This window comes from Lethenteron reissneri, chromosome 26 (assembly GCF_015708825.2).
Source record: "Lethenteron reissneri isolate LAM-NWPU_2019-01 chromosome 26, ASM1570882v1, whole genome shotgun sequence".
NCBI classification, from domain to species: Eukaryota; Metazoa; Chordata; class Hyperoartia; order Petromyzontiformes; family Petromyzontidae; genus Lethenteron; species Lethenteron reissneri.
In genome coordinates this window covers 11661017-11678656 of record NC_083804.1, presented here as the reverse complement: position 1 = coordinate 11678656, position 17640 = coordinate 11661017, and the positions used below count along the sequence as shown (strand labels likewise).

At 41.0% G+C, this 17640-nt stretch overlaps 1 protein-coding gene across 2 annotated transcripts; it reads left to right on the top strand.

The window, feature by feature from the left end:
• The first annotated feature begins 436 nt into the window (after positions 1-436).
• LOC133347681 (annexin A13-like) lies at positions 437-17420 on the top strand. 2 transcript variants are annotated; one of them, XM_061560170.1, is made up of 12 exons: positions 437-539; positions 1677-1727; positions 3287-3362; positions 3500-3594; positions 7006-7176; positions 11330-11363; positions 11667-11746; positions 13470-13538; positions 13966-14067; positions 15255-15330; positions 15539-15651; positions 17039-17420. In XM_061560170.1, exons 1-12 carry the CDS (start codon positions 525-527, stop codon positions 17156-17158), a joined length of 1002 nt encoding a protein of 333 aa, XP_061416154.1. In that variant the 5' UTR covers positions 437-524; the 3' UTR covers positions 17159-17420. The 2 variants fall into 2 exon arrangements, with proteins under 2 accessions (XP_061416154.1, XP_061416155.1); XM_061560171.1 differs by lacking the exon at positions 1677-1727 and having other exon boundaries at positions 456-539.
• The last annotated feature ends 220 nt before the right edge of the window (positions 17421-17640 follow it).

Genomic DNA, 17640 nt, shown 5'->3' with positions numbered 1-17640 from the left:
TTAATTAAATCAACATTGCTTTTTAATGGGAAATACTTTAAACGGTTTCAAGTTTTCTTGCATAAGAGGGCATACCATTAATGCAGACGTTTTGTACCAACTTGCAGAGTTGTCAGTGCATCAGCATTGTTTTATATTGTCGCTGCTTGTCAAAGTAATCGTAAAGTGTCCTCCTGTAGTAGTTTAAAGAATACGCACCATAGTGTGCATAATGCCCATACCTTCCTGCGTGCTCACTGTTGGTCATTACACATTTACTTTGCATTTGTGCAAATAAAAGCTGTTGTTTGCATTTCTCAGTAGTTGGATGACTGGTAATGTGCCTATCACCTGCTTTGCCTGGCACGCCTTGTTATCAGTGACGATGTGGGGTTGGAGGAGGTGGGGGGGCATTGGTCCGGGGGGTGGTGGATGGTACGGATTGTGCAAACAATGGGCACCTCTATTTAAGTGGCTCCTCAGATGAACTCAAATCTCCGAGGACACGTTTTTTTTTTACCAGAAGGCAGTTGCTACCAAACAAGATGGGAAACGTACAGGTGAGAATAAGAACTCGTGTTAATGATAACATTTGCACCAAATCGTGCATACACCCTCTTAACTGCATTGTGTTCTAGAGACTGCTGTGCTATATGTCGAAAATAATGGGCATGTTTTTGGCTCGTAATACACAAATCTTTCCCACTTCAAATTACTCAGAGGACCACTGACAATAGGAATAACAAAAACTCAACATATTGCCTTAAAAATACTAAATGATATAGGCGACTTTTTGGGCAAAGGCCCTTCACAGTACATAGAGAAATGCCATTGTTTAAAACGTCACCTATTTTTTTAGTCGGTTGTATTCACGAATGTGTTGAGTTTTTTTCTGTTATTTGTGCTCGTGCACAACTGCCAATGCAGTATCATCAAATCTTTTTTTTTTACATATGCGTGGTTTTGTTTACTGTTGTAAATTTTAAATGAATGATTTTGCCGCGACGAATCGTTAACGATTGGGACGTTCTTGCAAAGAAAAACATGCGATCTTCATAAGCATATTTAAATGTATACTCATTACAGTTAATATAATATACTGTAATTTAATTAGCTCACTGCATACGTACAGTCTCAAAACATCTGAATGTAAAATGGTAATACAATCCTAGTGCTCTGGACCCTCAGTTACCCTATGGATCTGAAGTCCAGAAAATATTCTCATGGGATAATTTTTCCATATTTCAAAAAACAACGAGAGCAGTAAATAGAATGTAACCTTTTTTTAAACAGTCACAATGTGCAGAATGTTTTAATGGACAACAATAATTTCAGATCCTCTCGACTCGTAATGTGTCTCCACCTGATTAGCTCAGCCTGATTTTTTTTTTATCTCAGCTACACATCGTAGGGTGGATGAAGGAGTGCGGGTTTTGTTCAAGTCTAAGAGGCATTATAATTAACTCCGTTGCTTTCGTGTACGAGGGAGGCACTGCTGCCCATGCTGAACCAGAAACATTTCATACGAAATATTGTTTTTTATTCATTAACATTTAAAGTATTGTTTATTTAGAGTATGTGTCTTAATAAAATTGAAGGTCAGAGGTTCTTTTTTTCTCCAAGTAAAGTCAATGTTTAAAGCAGGTGAAACTCTTTTTTGAAAAACAATACATACAATGCTTTTGTTTAATGTCCAGTGTAACCTCAAAAAGAAACAAAAAATCAAGCCGAAGAAACTTCTGCTGGCCGTATGATCTTTTTTTAAACTTAGAAGTGACGATGATCGAATTAATATTAAGTGTATTCATATCATTTATGGTATCTAAATATCATAAATCAAAAAATGCATTCTTCCTCTATAGTTTACAATAAAGTCACATTTTCACTGAACGTCTCTGATTTGCGTTTCCAGTAGCTTGTGTGCTGCTTTCATTTTTTGCGGGTAAATGTTGAGAGTGTGAATGTTCTCTTAATAATTTACTTCGATAAATGATTGTGATTTGTTGTCATATTCAGCTTTAAGCAGTTTGAAACCTGCTTAATGTCGCATGATTGTAGTTTGAAATAAACGGTGTAATTTACGAGCTGAGTTTTATAGAATGGCATCCACGTTGGAAAAATCACCTGCATTCTATCGGATGGTACAAACCATGAGCGGCTTAAAGCTTGTTTCAAATTGCTGCTTTTCATGCAGTAGCTGCTTGCTCTTAATTGCAGTGTGTCTGGAGTGGGTAATTTTTGGCGCTGGGTTGGTAGAGGCAAACTCGTGTTCGATGCTTGCCAACAATATTCCGTTTTGTGTCTTGCTTTACTAATTTAACGACAAATGGTACAACTGATTGGGTGTTAAAATGGATCTGTCTTCATGTGTGCGTGTGTGTGCGCCCACCTATCTTATCTTCCCGCACACACACACCTGCCTTTCTGTCGTGCGTATTGCAGCATGTTTGCCCTTTTTAAAATTGCGTGGCTGTTTTTAAGGGAACATCGATCGACCATGTTACCGTAGATACAATTCAAATGCATATATGCTCGTTGAGCAAAAACTAATTACATTTAAATAGTCTAATTAATAATGTGGTCCCCAAGTGATTGACCTTTTATAACTAAAAGCTGTTAAAAGTTTGTAAAAACATTTTTTGTAACTGCTATAGTCGTAGACTTATTTTTTTAATAGTACCAACTTTTAAAGATGGGAGTTGATTGTGTTTTGATTGAAGTCGTTTGCACGTTTGTATTCTTTGCCTTTTATAACAGTTTGTTTTTTGTTACTGAACAAATCGATTTGTAAAATATTTTATTTGGCTTCGATTCTATTTTTTTAATCTGGTGAGTTTGAGTTTGTTTTATCTGAGAGTCACTTCGTGTAAAAAGTTATCATACTCCTTTAAAAAAATCATACCTGTTGTGAAAACATGCAATTACAACATAGTCATAACCCATGATACTATTTAAGCTTCGAAGCATTTCAGCAGTGGCTCGTTTAAGTCCCTGCCCTTTGGGTGCAGTGACTGTTCGGTCAGCACGTACGATATCGATTCATGAAAGCCCCATGATGGTTTAAACATTTACCATGGTTCGAGTAAATTAAATAAAGCACATTTTAGGCAATAATTTTTTTTACCATCCGCACAATTCAACCTACAGATTACACGACTGTAAATTGACTTCAAAGTATCCTGTAATAAAATACAGTCAACTCTCTGTTTTATTACAAGGTTAGGCAAAGGTATAAACCGCATGTCTGATTTAGTGTGTGAATGACTACATGTGGATGTGTGCACCCATTTTCTTTCTTTGTCTGCAGCCTACAATTCACCCATATGCTGACTTCAATGCAGCCAAGGATGCTAAAGACCTTAGGAAGGCATGCAAAGGACTAGGTAAAGCATTTTCCCCACTTGTGTACATCTTAACTTGTAGTTTTAAAAAACCACACCATTTATTGCAGTCATTGTGACAGCCAATATATCCTTTTTGAAGTTCATCAATGTTTTAATAGTTTTTTTTGGCATTTTAGGCACAGATGAAGATAAAATCATTGACATTTTGGCAAATCGCACTGCCAAGCAACGTCACGAGATCAAGGAAGAGTACAAGCGTTCATTTGGAGATGTAAGATGCTACTGTGACGCCTTGTGTTCAAATCATGAAGCCATTCGTCTTGACTGTCTAAGTTTAACAATAAGATAGCTATAGTGAACCTGGCAATGTAGGTTTAATACCTGGCCACGGTTAACTTCAGTGGCAAGTCATGAATATCATCTGAACTGGTCCTGGGTTCCGCCTTCACCAACTAGCACTGAACAGCGTGGTGCAGTTTGTATTTTTAAATAACCCCCTATTACCAATACGGTGTGAGAAGGCCTTAGCAGTGGGTTGACACATGGATTAATTTCACGTAGAATATTTTCAGGATCGTTGGTAGACTGGACTACTAGGCACATGAAGAGTAGCCACAGCCATAGCTAGATGTGGCATGCCAAGTTCATAAATATGTTGTACTCGGTCACTCATTAAAGAAGCATTGGTTGGTAATGGTCCTACCACCAACGGATGCTGTTCCTTTAAATAATGTGTTCTATAAAACCATTGAATAGCGATGGTAAAATCAGACAGCCATGGTTAACTCCAGCTGCTGTCTAGAACCATTTCCCCAGATGTTCACCGATGAATACTGCACTTGTGTTTTGTTGTATTTGTGTATTGCTTCTACACTGGTGACCGGTTTAATTCCAAAGACAGAATTAGGAACAGATGGATTAGACAACATGACAAGGTTCATGGCATCATGCAATCAGCTCAGGAAAGTAATGTGCTTGGACAAAACAGCGTGAGAAGGCCGATAAAGAACCACCATAGTGCCGTGGCGGCCAAGGAATAGAATGCACCACCTAGAAGAAGTGGAGCGAGAAGAAGTAGAGCAGGGAGATGGTGCGATGAAATCAGTGCGTTATCAGGTGCTAGAGGTGGATTGTTGCATCACAGGACGCCGAGAGGTAGCAGAGACTTTGGGACGCTTTTAAACGAATGCATTATAAGGTTGCACTCATTACACACAAAGTGCTTGCCACAAATGAACCACAATACCTTGCTGATCCCGTCAAGGAGCATTAACCATCACGCGAACTCGGGGCATCCTCCCATCAGATTTTGGATAGCCATCGAACGATGCCGGTCACTGCATTGCGCGCTTTCAGATGCGCTTCTGTGGCCGTCTGGCACGCTCTTCCTTCCCTTATTAGGGAATCACTGAAGTTATGCACTTTTAAATATAGAGTGAAAACTCATTTCTTTAGAACTGCTTTTTCTGTTTAGTTTGTCCTTCCCGCGCACATCTGATTTGCCAGGTCGGCTACAAGCGAAAGAAGTCCAAACGTACATACATACGAATTATGGCTGATGATGATCCCTATTAACTTTGTCCATTGTTTTAGCCATGAATCTGTAGGTCTCATAAACTATGCTTCCATGAACCAGCTTCCCCCATCTCTTTCAAAGCAAACATTGCATTGAGCTCTTAGCGATATGACGACCGCATTAACAAACGGACGCATCCGCTGGTTTAAGCCGTTGCTGTGATACACCTGCTGACATGCGTGATATGGAGAATGTTGCTAGGCTGGACGCAACGTCGTGCGATAAGGGTAGCAAGCACTAGGTGGAGCCAAGGTAATACGGTGAGTCATTCGTGATTCCAAAGCAGTCTCTGCATGTATCGTGTTTACATGATCAATATTGGCAATACCCAATGTGAATATTTGCTCAGCTGAAGTTAATTAAACGCAGGTATGCAATTAAATAGAACTAACATTATTTTTCTTGTCAAATAACCACACGGTGGATTCTACGTTGACCTAACACTAATGAATTGATTTGTCTGCTTGAATGTCTATTATATACAGGGTGGTGGTCCAGATGTCTGATCATCCCCAATTTATTGACTCCTCATATGTTGTTTGCTTATTCATTACTGTTTTAACACCCATTTGTATATTTTAAAAAAAATGTTAACATGGAGAGAATAAAGTGAGGGGCCACACGACATCTGGACCACCCTGTACATAGTTGGGATGCATTTTATGAAGAACAAAATACGCAGTGGGATCCAAGTGGCACGTTTCATTATTGAAATACCAAAAATCCACACGTATATTTTTTTTTCCCTTCTGAAATGATCCCTGTATCAGGATGTTTATGCAGTTTGGTAAATAAATGAAGGGATAGCAATAAAAAAGTGCATGCAGCTATATCAGCAACCTGAATGTTGTACTACTATACACTGACCTCGTATGGAAATAGTCATTACATGCTGTAACTTGAATATTAAATCGAATAGCTCCACTTGCAAAACATACTGATCTTGTTTTTCTTGGTTCCGATGTGCCATTCAATAAAAGCAGCGATTGGCCTCTATTGTTGGACTGTTGACAAGGCCAAACTAACATTGGCCAAGTTACGCCATTTATTGCATTGTTGTGGCTTCAAATGCTGATAGCAACGAAATATGTCATGCATTCATGATGGAGCGACAACATGAGCGATTGTGTTAGCGAGCTGCAGAGCTGTAATGGGAAGCCCAAAGCAACAATTGCTCTATTATCACTACATACAAAAAATCATTACGGTAGAGTCGTGGTGCAATGCTCAGTGTACTATCATATGAACCTGACTATTTGAGTTCGACTCCCAGCCATGGATAATATGAGGGGCTAGTTATGGCTGAAACGATCCTGGCCCCTCCTTTACCAAACCACGCTGACTAACGTGGTGATGTGGGCCAGGGTTGTTTTAGTTTTAGGGGGTCTTGTTTTTTATATTCTAATTCCTTACCTTTATTTTATTACCACTACTCATACCCGAAGCCAAATTACCTATATGATTTTTCACAGTGCTACAGTATTGTTTTTTTGGCCATTATAAAGGAGTATACATTAGCGGGTCTCTAAAAATCTGAGGCCCCTGCATTAATCTGGCGCTGCGTGTGGGACCAGGCTTTGGGTGCTTTGTATCTCATTTACCTTGGCACACCTGAGCTGATCCATCATTGTGCAATTGACCATTACGGTTGGGTTTCCACTGGCAATTTACTGAACCGAGCTGGAACCAAATCGTGCTCAACTGGCCTCACAAGAAATCTGAATCTGGCTAGGGGCCAAACTGTACCTAGGGTGGGAATAATTATATGTGCAATGTGTCTGACATCATCACACCCAAACAGAATCAATAAACTCACTTTCAGTCAGAGCCTTGGGGTTCTGAAGAAGTGTGTCTGTGAGGGTATGTGTAGACCAGTGTGTGAGAGTGTGTGCATCAACTCAAACGTAGTGTCACCATATCTTCTCAATGCATCTCACCGTAACACATTGCATGTGACCTCAGTGACACAGCTTCGGCTTATGCAGTGGAAAAAAACAACCTGGTGTCTCCTGAGCTGCACCGTCATTGCCTGACATGGCCCCGGCATAGCTCGGATGCATTGTGGAAAAAAAGAGGCATTCCCTTTGCTGTGACGTTGCTGTGCAGGACCTGGTCGATGTGCTCAAGGGTGAGCTGAAGGGCGACTTGGAGAAGGTGGTGCTGGCGCTCATGGACCTGCCGGCTGTGTACGATGCCAAGGAGCTGCGCAAGGCCATGAAGGGTGCTGGCACGGATGAGGAAGTGCTCGTGGAGATCCTTTGCACCCGCACCAACAAGGTCTCTCCCCGCAGTCAGCCACCCACAGTACACCGCGCCACTCACAGTGGACACATCAACTTTACCAACTGCCTTTTGGTTTTGTATATCGATTTCATTCCCGTGTGCTATCGGTATCACATCACGGTCATTATTTGGAAAGCTCGCTGGAAAGTGTGACCCCCGTTTGTCCGAATATTGCTATGCAAGTAGAGTTTCACAGAACTTCTTCTGAAAAATCCTTTTATTGGCTTTTTTTTTAATTTTCACAAGACAAACACCAATATCGTGATCCAACGTGTTATATGTAGTTTAGTCACATGCCCGCGGCAGCCATTAGAGGTGCCATAGATACTAAAATGTAAAAAAAAAACATAACACAAATATTGCCGAAGTGAAATTGCAAGGGGGCTGTGGAGGGAGGACGTGAGGTGGGGGGGTCATTATCTGCTCTATTCCATCGATGGTGCCAATTTACTATTATTGATTACACAGCAAGTTATTTTCATTTTAAGAACTACAGACGGATAATAGGCTCTGCAAAACATCAATTACAGTTAAACAATACAACAGAATAAATCCGAAATGAATAGGCCATAGCTTCCAGCATAGGAATGTGGACTTTCCTGCACTGGGCAAGACACCAATGGAGATACATTGACATGTTTTCATCTAGTTAAATGTCGAGATATTGCCCAGTTTACGTCTACGAATGTATATTGGAACCACATTTAGAATGCAATGTTTTGTATCACACAAGCTGAAGAGAGTCATTTAAAAATATAACCTTGTATGCTGCAGTAGGCTTGCTAAAACATGGGTTAACTGTTATTCGCAAATGTTTATGCAATTTATGTTTGCATATAATTAAATATAGGTTGTTGTTTTCTCTTTATTGCAAATATGTACAATACAGATACTGTGCAACGTTATGCTTTACAAATTATCTTAGTGGTGTTTAACGAAGGGAATTTTTGGGAAAATGGGATGTGGACATAGGGTACAAATGTCAGCTATATATATAAAAGGGAAATTTGTGAATATGTGTGTCTGTTCGAAATGTTTAGCTTACTTCCCGACATGCAACAAACTTGAAATTTGGCATGCGGTTAGCTTCCAGACTGTACACAATGCACAAAGTATAACAATAGACTTTTGTATTTTGGGGGGGGCGCATATATTCGATTTATTTTGCACGGCAAGTGAGCGGTGACCTCACATCTGTGATGTCACCCGCATGCGGCAGCGTCACGCAATGTGCCTGCTGACGTCACGCATCCACCCCCCACCCTCCGCGTAGGCCGTCTATTAATCCAAGACAAGAATCCAAGTCCCGGGCGATGCCGGGTAGTAAAGCTAGTCAAAATATAAAAATTAAGCGTGAAACAGTGTCACATACTGCGCTATGAACCCATCTCTCTTAATTCAATTCCCCACTATGGCTGATGTAGCTCGTCCGCCCTGACCCCTCTCCTCCCGTCATGAATCCTTGCCAGGGGAACAGGTGGGGTTAATAGACAGCAACAATTAAAAATATATATAGTAAAGTTCGGAAACGATGAGAGAGTAGGTCCTCTGCGTTGTGTTCTGCCTTCTGGAGAAGTGGGCTGACTCCACAACAGCCGAGCACCGAGAGGGTTTGTGAAACGGCGGAACTTTATTTCGAAGTGTTCCTCAGAAGGGAAAATTGCGTCTCTGCATTAGCGATCAGAGGCACCCTCCACGTCGCAACACCGCAGCTGAATTCCTCATGCATCAAGAGCGCCCAAATATACATTGGGAGCATGCCTCGTACTCTCCTGGGTGCGAATGGGGCTGGGAGTCCAATCATTGATCAACATTTCCTTCTCTTATAAACACATTCCTGCGGAGGGAGCTGGTAGGAACGTTGGGTTGCTCGGTCAATGGCCAGGGTCAACGGCGGCGTGGTGTATTCCGCAAATATGGCCGACTGTGAGGGCGGGTACAAGCCGGCGTGAGTAGGTTAAACGTTGAGTTTTATAAGGGCACCACGGGGTGACCAGCCCCTCCCCACCCAGCCCCACCCAGCCCCACCCTCCCCACCCAGCCCCACCCAGCCCCTCCCCTCCCCACCCTCCCCTCCCCACCCAGCCCCTCCCCACCCTCCCCACCCAGCCCCTCCCCATCCTCCCCTCTCCACCCAGCCCCACCCCTCCCATTTTTGGATGCACGACGGACGGACACATTAATCCCCTGTGGGCTGGTGGAACCAGGTGGTTCCTACCAATATAACCGCACCTGGCTACCCGTAGCGATTAGCAGAATGCGCAATTGTACGTGTGATTAATCACAGGCGAGCTCACACCGGCTACACTGACATTAATAGCTAGTGATATCAGAAGTAGAGTCAAACAACCCAACATGACTGACATGGCATGGGGAGGCCTTCATGCAGCAGTGGATTGACCAATTTTTTTACGTTATTATTGCTACTACTTTAGTACTGTATTATAAAATGGAAACGTTCGTAAATAAATTATTTAAATTATATTTTCGGAGTAGTTAAGAGACAGGATTTAGTCATGCATCAAATGATGGAATAGTAAGAAAAATTTGGAAAATTTCTGTTTACCATGACCTTAATATGAATATTTGTCTGAACTTGCAAATTTCAATGAGCGAATCACATTTCATACACTGGTGTTGATTAGCGAGCAATGGAAAGGAATGCAAATACTTTTTCCAATTATCCAATTCTTGACCTCATCAAAACCCAATCATTTATTCATGAGTGTAATAATTCAGTGATCCTTAACATTTCAACATCCATATTGAAAACATCCACCATAAATGTAAAGCGTATATTCTTCGTAATTATATGAGATTAAAACATTTGTTCCGGCTATTCTCAATGCACTAATGGATGAAGGCCTCCAAATGCCATGTGGTTAATGTGAGATTGTTTTACCATACTTCACAATGCTGGTCAGTGCGGGTTGGTGATGGACGGAGAACTTAAGCAGTTATGATATAACTCACCACCGATGTTAGCCGTTGCATGCATTCGAATTTCAGTAGCAGCAATATAACCACTACACCACCGGATTAAAAGTAGTATTGTTGCTTGCTATCTTCATTCAGTAGACAATGTTATGTTGTTGAACTTTCTCACCGTACGTAGCCAACCGTGCTCATCGAAGGTGTAGGTAATAAATTGGTGTTGTACGAGCAATGACGTCTTCTTTCCACGCTTGCCTTTGACTAACTGTCAAATCAGATCCTGCGAACACAAGAATCAAACCATTTTATTGCATGCATATCTCATTGTCGTAGGGTATCTGGTTGTTGGTGTGGGAACCACCTTCAACGTCTTATCATTCAAGATTATCACATTGTAACATTTATTAGCACTGTTAGCTGTGGTAAACATAGGATAGTCACTGACCCCAGCAAGGCTATCAACCCAAGGCTGCAACATGTGTGTCCACAGCAGAAGTAACTGCCATTCTGCCAACTTCCTATCAATCTATGGTCCAAACTCTGCTGTGACCACAATAGATGTCGATAGTGTATTATAGAACGTATATATATCGTTGCAAGTCAAACAAGTCAATTGTTAATGGTATTGGCTTTAAGATATTTGAGTTAGTTTTTTTCTGCTTGGTTTATGTAAGATATTTTAAAACAAATCTCATTGCAATGCAATTCAGTTTTGTTTTACTTGGTGGCGAAATACCAGATGTGCTAGAAGGCATTCGACAGTTTTGTGACAAACTATGAATAACAAATAATAATTTGCAATGAGTCGAAATGTGATAGAATTTGGGACAAATAAAAATGCTTTATGTAAACAATGAATGCTAAAATACTTTCACACCTCAGCCATTTGTATACACTGTACAGCACTCTTCATAAGAATCCACTGCTGGATGAGGGCCTCCCCTGAGCCAGAGCCAGTGGTGGAAATTCCACATTTCTGTGGTGGGGTTCAGACTATCCATAAGAAAACCACAGTTGAATTCACAAATTGTCACTCATTTGATTGACTCTGGAGGGATTAAGGCACTACGTTGGCCCCAAGCTGGATTTTCTTCCCAAGCCACACACTCTACCCACACACTTCCATGTATCTGATAGATAATCATAAAAAACAAGTTTGCAGTTAAGCTAACAATGAAGAAGCTAACACTTTATTATTTTTCTCTGCTTCCAGCAAATCCAAAGAATGCGTCTCGTTTACAATGAACGTGAGTATGTGATATGCACACGGTTGATGTTTGTGTAATAAAACACTGATTTTCGGCATTGACAATTCGTAGCAAATGAAAAAACACACACTACACGACATACTTATTTGAGACTGAGTTGACTCAGGGAGAGGCCCAGGACCGATTCAGATAATCGTCACTGGTGGTGGCCGTAATTAGGAATCAATCTCGGGTCGCCAGGTTTGTAGCGTAGCACGCTAAAGATCATACTGGCGCTCCTCACAAAATAACATACACACACGCACACTGTGCATTTGTTTAATGTTTGTGAACCTCGTTTAGTTTTTGACAGGGACCTTGAGTCAGACCTGAAGAGTGAGACCAGCGGTGCGGTGGAGAAGCTTTTGGTCGCCCTGGTACAGGTGAGGGGTCGCCTCGCACACAAGTGACAGGGCACGATGACTAAAATAGACTTCCATGGATCATAACAATGGATTATTCATGGACCGGTGTATATTGGAAGGTAAACCCACAACATTTCCAATTCGAGTTTGCCAAAGTAGTAACTAATTGGCACGTTTTGTTTACGTAACAAACCTTACGAATTGGCTGTCTCGGGTGGTGGCGGGTTTAATGACATCTTTGTGTTTACGCTGATTTAACCCAAAAAACATCGGTTGCAAAAGCCTGCGTGTTCAACTGATTAAACTATTATGTATATCTGTCATTATGCACATGTAACATGTTACATTTGCATATGAATGTATATACATAACTACAAATGTCCAAATTAATACCAATTGTGCTGATGGCATCATGCAATGAGATGGAGAATACCAAAAATATATATTCTTGGGTCTTTCGGTAAAGTCACGTAGATAGGTTCAAAGAAAATAATAAAAAAATAACAGAAAACTACGACGTTTCGTTCGCAACGCAAATTTCAGGATGACGACCGCTTGCATTGCGATCGAAACGTCGTACTTTTCTGTTACTTTTGATTATTTTCTTTGAACCTATGTACGTGACTTTACCGAAAGACCCAAGAATATGAATTCCTGCAGTCACGAAAGCTTTAAGTCAAGAATCCCAAAAATCGTGCACAACTGTGTGCCCTGTCTCACAGTGGACGACTGCAGATGAGATTTTTGACAGGATTTCAGAAAAAAACCTTCTAATGTCCTTTTTGATCCTTAAAACGTTTCTGTTCACCCTGCTATGAAGTTACCACATAGCAGTCAAGTTGATCTATTTGTATTTCTTAATTAGCAGGGCTTGAATTTATCCAAATAAAGTGTGAAACCAAATGTGTCTTAAAGGGGTATTTTTATTATCTTTCCTGACTGGGCTTAGACCTATTAACTTGCTATGCTTGAGAACCAGATGTAATTATGCATTGCATCCTGGATTCAAACCCAGGTATAATCAGCATTGTGTGCCATGTGCTCTGACCTCTGAGCCACCCAGCCACCTGTGAATAGAGACATTTAGTAGACATAAAAAACTCCACCATTGGAGAGGAAGATGGAGTTAAATATATTTAAATCCGTTCAGGACCTGCTGGGTTACAACCCTTAGATTTTACACAACGCAAGTTCTCTAATTATCACGTTATGGTAAAACAATGGTATTTGCAAGAGAGCATTTAAAAAAAGTTAAATTACTTCAGTAGCACTGCTTCATTGGGAGAGAAAGAAATGTCACCTGAGACAGAGATGCACGGTGGGGAGGAGAAGAGTGTGTGTGGCTAAAGGGGCAGTTTTCCACCTTGAAACTTTTAGTCGGCTGTTGCATGTCGCAAATGGGAAAATATTCAATAGTTTCCAACCAACAGGAACAAGTCACCAATACGTTTTACCGATTTTTTTTCTTCAATGAAAACCCATTACTGAATAGCCTAGTGATTTCCATATGTTCAGTAATTGGTGTTTCATCTGAAATAGCAACAGAGTTAGGAAAACGTATGTCCGCCGTCCTTTTGGCAGGAAAACAATTTACATCTTCTGAAATGTTTTCGCTGGGTGCGACTACATAGCTAGTGAGTTTTTTATCCATTTATGTAACAATTTTTTATGAATGGCTAATACATCAACTTGTAAAGGTTTGATATTTGTGTTCCATAAATGTTTGGTTCTGTCTCCATAGGGGAATCGTGATGAAAGCACCGATGTGAATATGTCGTTGGCCAACAGTGATGCCAAGGAGCTTCACGAGGTATGCACAAGGCAAAAACAAACATGGTCGGGCATGGCATGCTATACATTTAAACAGCCTATTGTGCTGCAATTAATCTGTTTAATTCTTAAAAAATATATTCCATTATTATTTAAAGGTCATATTTGACACACAATGTTATAAGTAATGTCCCTGTTGCAAGAAAACTGCTAGTTTCTTAATAATTAGCTCTTACATCCACTAATTACTTCCCATGGATTTAATTAATTGTCCACAAATAAGTGATATGGGACATTTAAGATCGACAATGTGTTGCCGCTCCAACCTCTTCATCGATCCACTCGTGCAGAGCCAGACTTGTGCCCAGGAGTGCTCGTCATCATTTGCTGCAGATGTGCTATGGAAGCGCTGTTTCGCGGTGGCCGCGCGTGTTGGTGGAGTTTCTCACTTTGGACCTGTGTTGCAGGCAGGAAAAGGGCACTGGGGAACGGACGAGATGGCATTCAACTCGGTGCTGGCAACGAGAAACATGATGCAGCTGCGTGCCACCTTCAAGGCTTACAAAACGGTAACTCACCTCATCATGGGACCTCACCTCTTTTTGCCGTGACGTTTCCTAACTTGTGCTCTCATTGGGACTTTTTTTTTTACGGTCGTATTTCTCTGATGGTTTTCATGGTTATACTGTGTGTTGTTTAGCACGGTGTCTGACATTTAGCTCCACGTTCTGGGAGCTTCTTTAGCAACTGAATATAATCCCAGCTCCGGGCACATGGAGCAACATCAAACATCTAACTGACCAAAGGGTTGTACATATATATACACATCTCTGTGTCCTGGGATTGATATCAAACTGCATTTATTGATGATGTCGCCTGAAAAATTCCAAGGAGGAAGACAGCGAAAAACCATTTCAACTCTTTAGTTCATGGACCAAAGCATAAATCGGTACCACCTAAAATACCAACACTTTAGTTGTACCAAAATATGTATATGGTTCATAAGCGTGAATTACTTGAAAACTCTTTAATTTTCAGTGGTTATCACATAATTTACATAGATACATTGGAAACACTAAGTTATGCCACCTCACGCAGTACTGTCAAGTGAGAATATTTGGTTTGGGGCTCATGGACAAGTTCATCTCTTCGGCTCAAGAAGTGTGGTTACGTAGTTTTGCGTTGCCAGGTGAAGATTGGCGAGGTATGGTTGGGACTGTGTGAGCAGCTGCCCTTGGTCAGACAGCTTAATAGGAGAAGATACATCCTCATAAAAAAAAACTTTTTTTTTCTATTATATCATGACTGTATTAATTTATCATTTACAGCCATGTGTCAGATCCTTGAGGGCTGTAATAACTTGTGTTTTCCTGTGTTATTTTGTACATATCTCTTTGCGTGTTCTGGAAACTCTGCTATTTTGACCGTATTTTAGTCTTAAGATACATTTTCTGAATAAGGAAACTTTCTAAATTACAGGTATAATGATATATTGATTCATACTATCCATGTTAAAGCTCATGATGCATGCACTGAATTACAAGAGTAATAATCAATGTTTTTTACAATACGTTTACATAACCCCGACGGGCACGGGATGAAAAAAACGGAAAATGATTACTGAACTCAATGGATTCTGAATCGTTAAAATCTCCACTAAATGATACATTATTTCAGTTATAGCAGCCGATTATGTAATGTACAAGTAATATGACGTCAAGTCTTGCGTAACATGTTGCTTTCTATTGTTTTGTAGAACCATGGAGAGGACATTGAAGATGTCGTCAAGAGTGAAACATCTGGGATGCTGCAGGATGCTTACCTGGCTATTGGTAATTGTGTTACCTGCTGTTCATTACAAACTATGCAATTGTTGACATTTAAAACGCCAGACTAAACATTCACTCCTTTGGCATGGTGAATAGTATGTTTGTATGCCAGTAAAACGCCCTGCACATGGTCAGCATAATTACGCCAACTTTTTGAAGTATGCGCTGTGTTTTCACACGGATAATTTACAAAGCTTTGATGTCCTTCCAGTCCACTGTGCAGAGGATGCGCAGGAATACTTTGCAAAGAAGCTATACAAGTCGATGAAAGGGGTTGGCACAGATGATGATACACTCATCCGTTGCATTGTCAGCCGTTCCCAGGTAAGTGGCCCTGGGGGATAGTGGTACATGAGTGCAATGACAACATTCTTTGAGGGCAGTGGCTTTTAGCCAGCCATCAAACAAAGACGGTCACTGCATTGCGCGCTTTCAGATGCGCTTCTGTGGACGCCTGGCACGCTCTTCCTTCCCTTATTAGGAAATCACTGGAGCTATGCACTTTTAAATATATATTGAAAACTCATTTCTTTAGCACTGCTTTTCTGTTCAGTTTGTTGACCGTCCCCCGCACCTCTGATTAGCACGGTTGGTTATGTTCGGTGTGAAAGACGTTCTACATATATTCTCGTGTCATCATACCACTAACAGCACTGAATTGGTAATGGCCAACGCCCTTTGTTTGGATGGAGGGATGGGGCTGGGGAAAAGTACACACTCCCTCGTGATAGGCGTTATGTACGGAACATTTCATAATCGGAGCAGTCACCCAGAAAGGAACAAAATGACACGTGAAATGTGTTCTGTTCACAATTCATCAGGGGTGTAATGGAGGGGGGGGGGTATCTTGGGACTAGAAACTCTGTTAAGAATCCAGTGAGATTTATTTTCGTGTAAAGTAGGCGCTTTAGCAAGTCATTGCTTAGGCCGCTGCTCGTTGAATACTATGACATATGCAGCAGCTGATGTCAGGATAGAAATAACGAGGGGTCATTTCTATTCAAATCTCACTCGTGGGGACCATCGGCATACGTGCAGAATATCATTAATCGATTGCTGTGAATCTATGTCTGCATGGCAAATTTAGCTGCGTGCCATTATATTCATTAAACTCGTGCTGAAGGGTTTAATTTAAGGGCTGTTCAAACTCCAGCCCAAAGGCCCCACCCCGGCCCGCCGAGAGCTTTATTCCGACTCACGACGTAACTCCAATTTAATATTAAACACGGTCCACCTTCACTTTGGAATTGCATGAGTCAATTATTTCACACAAAAGTGCGGAGAATATTAAAGTGAACCATCGTGGTTAGTATGTAGGCTCTGTAGTGACGTAGGGGGCTGAAGTTGGGAGGGGCGGTGGTGCGGTGGGGTCAGCTTGGAGACTGTGGACTGCAGTTTGATGGCACAAAGTGTTGTAAAAAAATACGCTTCGTCTCTTTTTCTTCTCTCACAGCACTGCTCATCACATTTTCCTACCCTCTCATCTCTCTTCTAGATACACATCTTATATCTCTTATGCATAAATCTCTTATCTTTATTTACTTATTATATGCCTGTGGCCTGCGCTGGGTTTTAAACGTTTACATTTCCCATGGCCTGGTTGTGAGATAATGTGTTTGGTCGAGTAACACGTTGTAATTGTTACCCCTGTTTCTAAGCCATTACAATATTTGCCACCGTGTTCAAACGAAATGCATGTCAAATTGTGCAGATTGACTTGGGCACCATCAAAGACACCTTCCAGAAAAAATATGAGAAGACACTTGCCTCCTATGTTGCTGGCGACTGCAGTGGAGACTACAAGAAGATACTGCTGGCTGTCATACATTAAACCTTGCACAGAATGTTTAACCTGCAGACCGAATGACAATGCATCCATTCAACGTGTTTTTACAAATGGCACAAGGCCAATTTCCATAGTTTCCCCCAGTTAATTCTCTTGGCCGTTTTTAGTGCACTTAAGATGATATAGCAGAAGATGAGTAGATTGTCAGTTTAATTTTTGACGATAGACTGATTTGAGTGTGATTTTTTTAAAAGCATTAAATGTATTCTACATATCAGTTCCAATAAAATGCTCAAGCCCCCCATAAGCCGTTTATGTCATTCATCACTAATTTCTGAGGACATTTTACGGGTTGACACATTTGATGCGTGTTTGGCCAATTACGTGGGGCTACAGGAACACGTGTGTGTGTGTGTGTGTATATCATAAAACCCCTTTTTAATGCACTGCTGGATGAAGGCCTCACCATTCCGTGTCAGTAATGAGGTTCGTTTGACCATACTTAACGATGGTGGAAAGTGTGAGTT

Bases quoted from the DNA above. Each gene is read 5' to 3' on its own strand.
- LOC133347681 (XM_061560170.1), top strand. The intron at 3,363-3,499 runs GTAAAGCATTTT...TTGGCATTTTAG, and splicing joins GAAGGCATGCAAAGGACTAG to GCACAGATGAAGATAAAATC. The intron at 15,652-17,038 runs GTAAGTGGCCCT...CAAATTGTGCAG, and splicing joins GCATTGTCAGCCGTTCCCAG to ATTGACTTGGGCACCATCAA.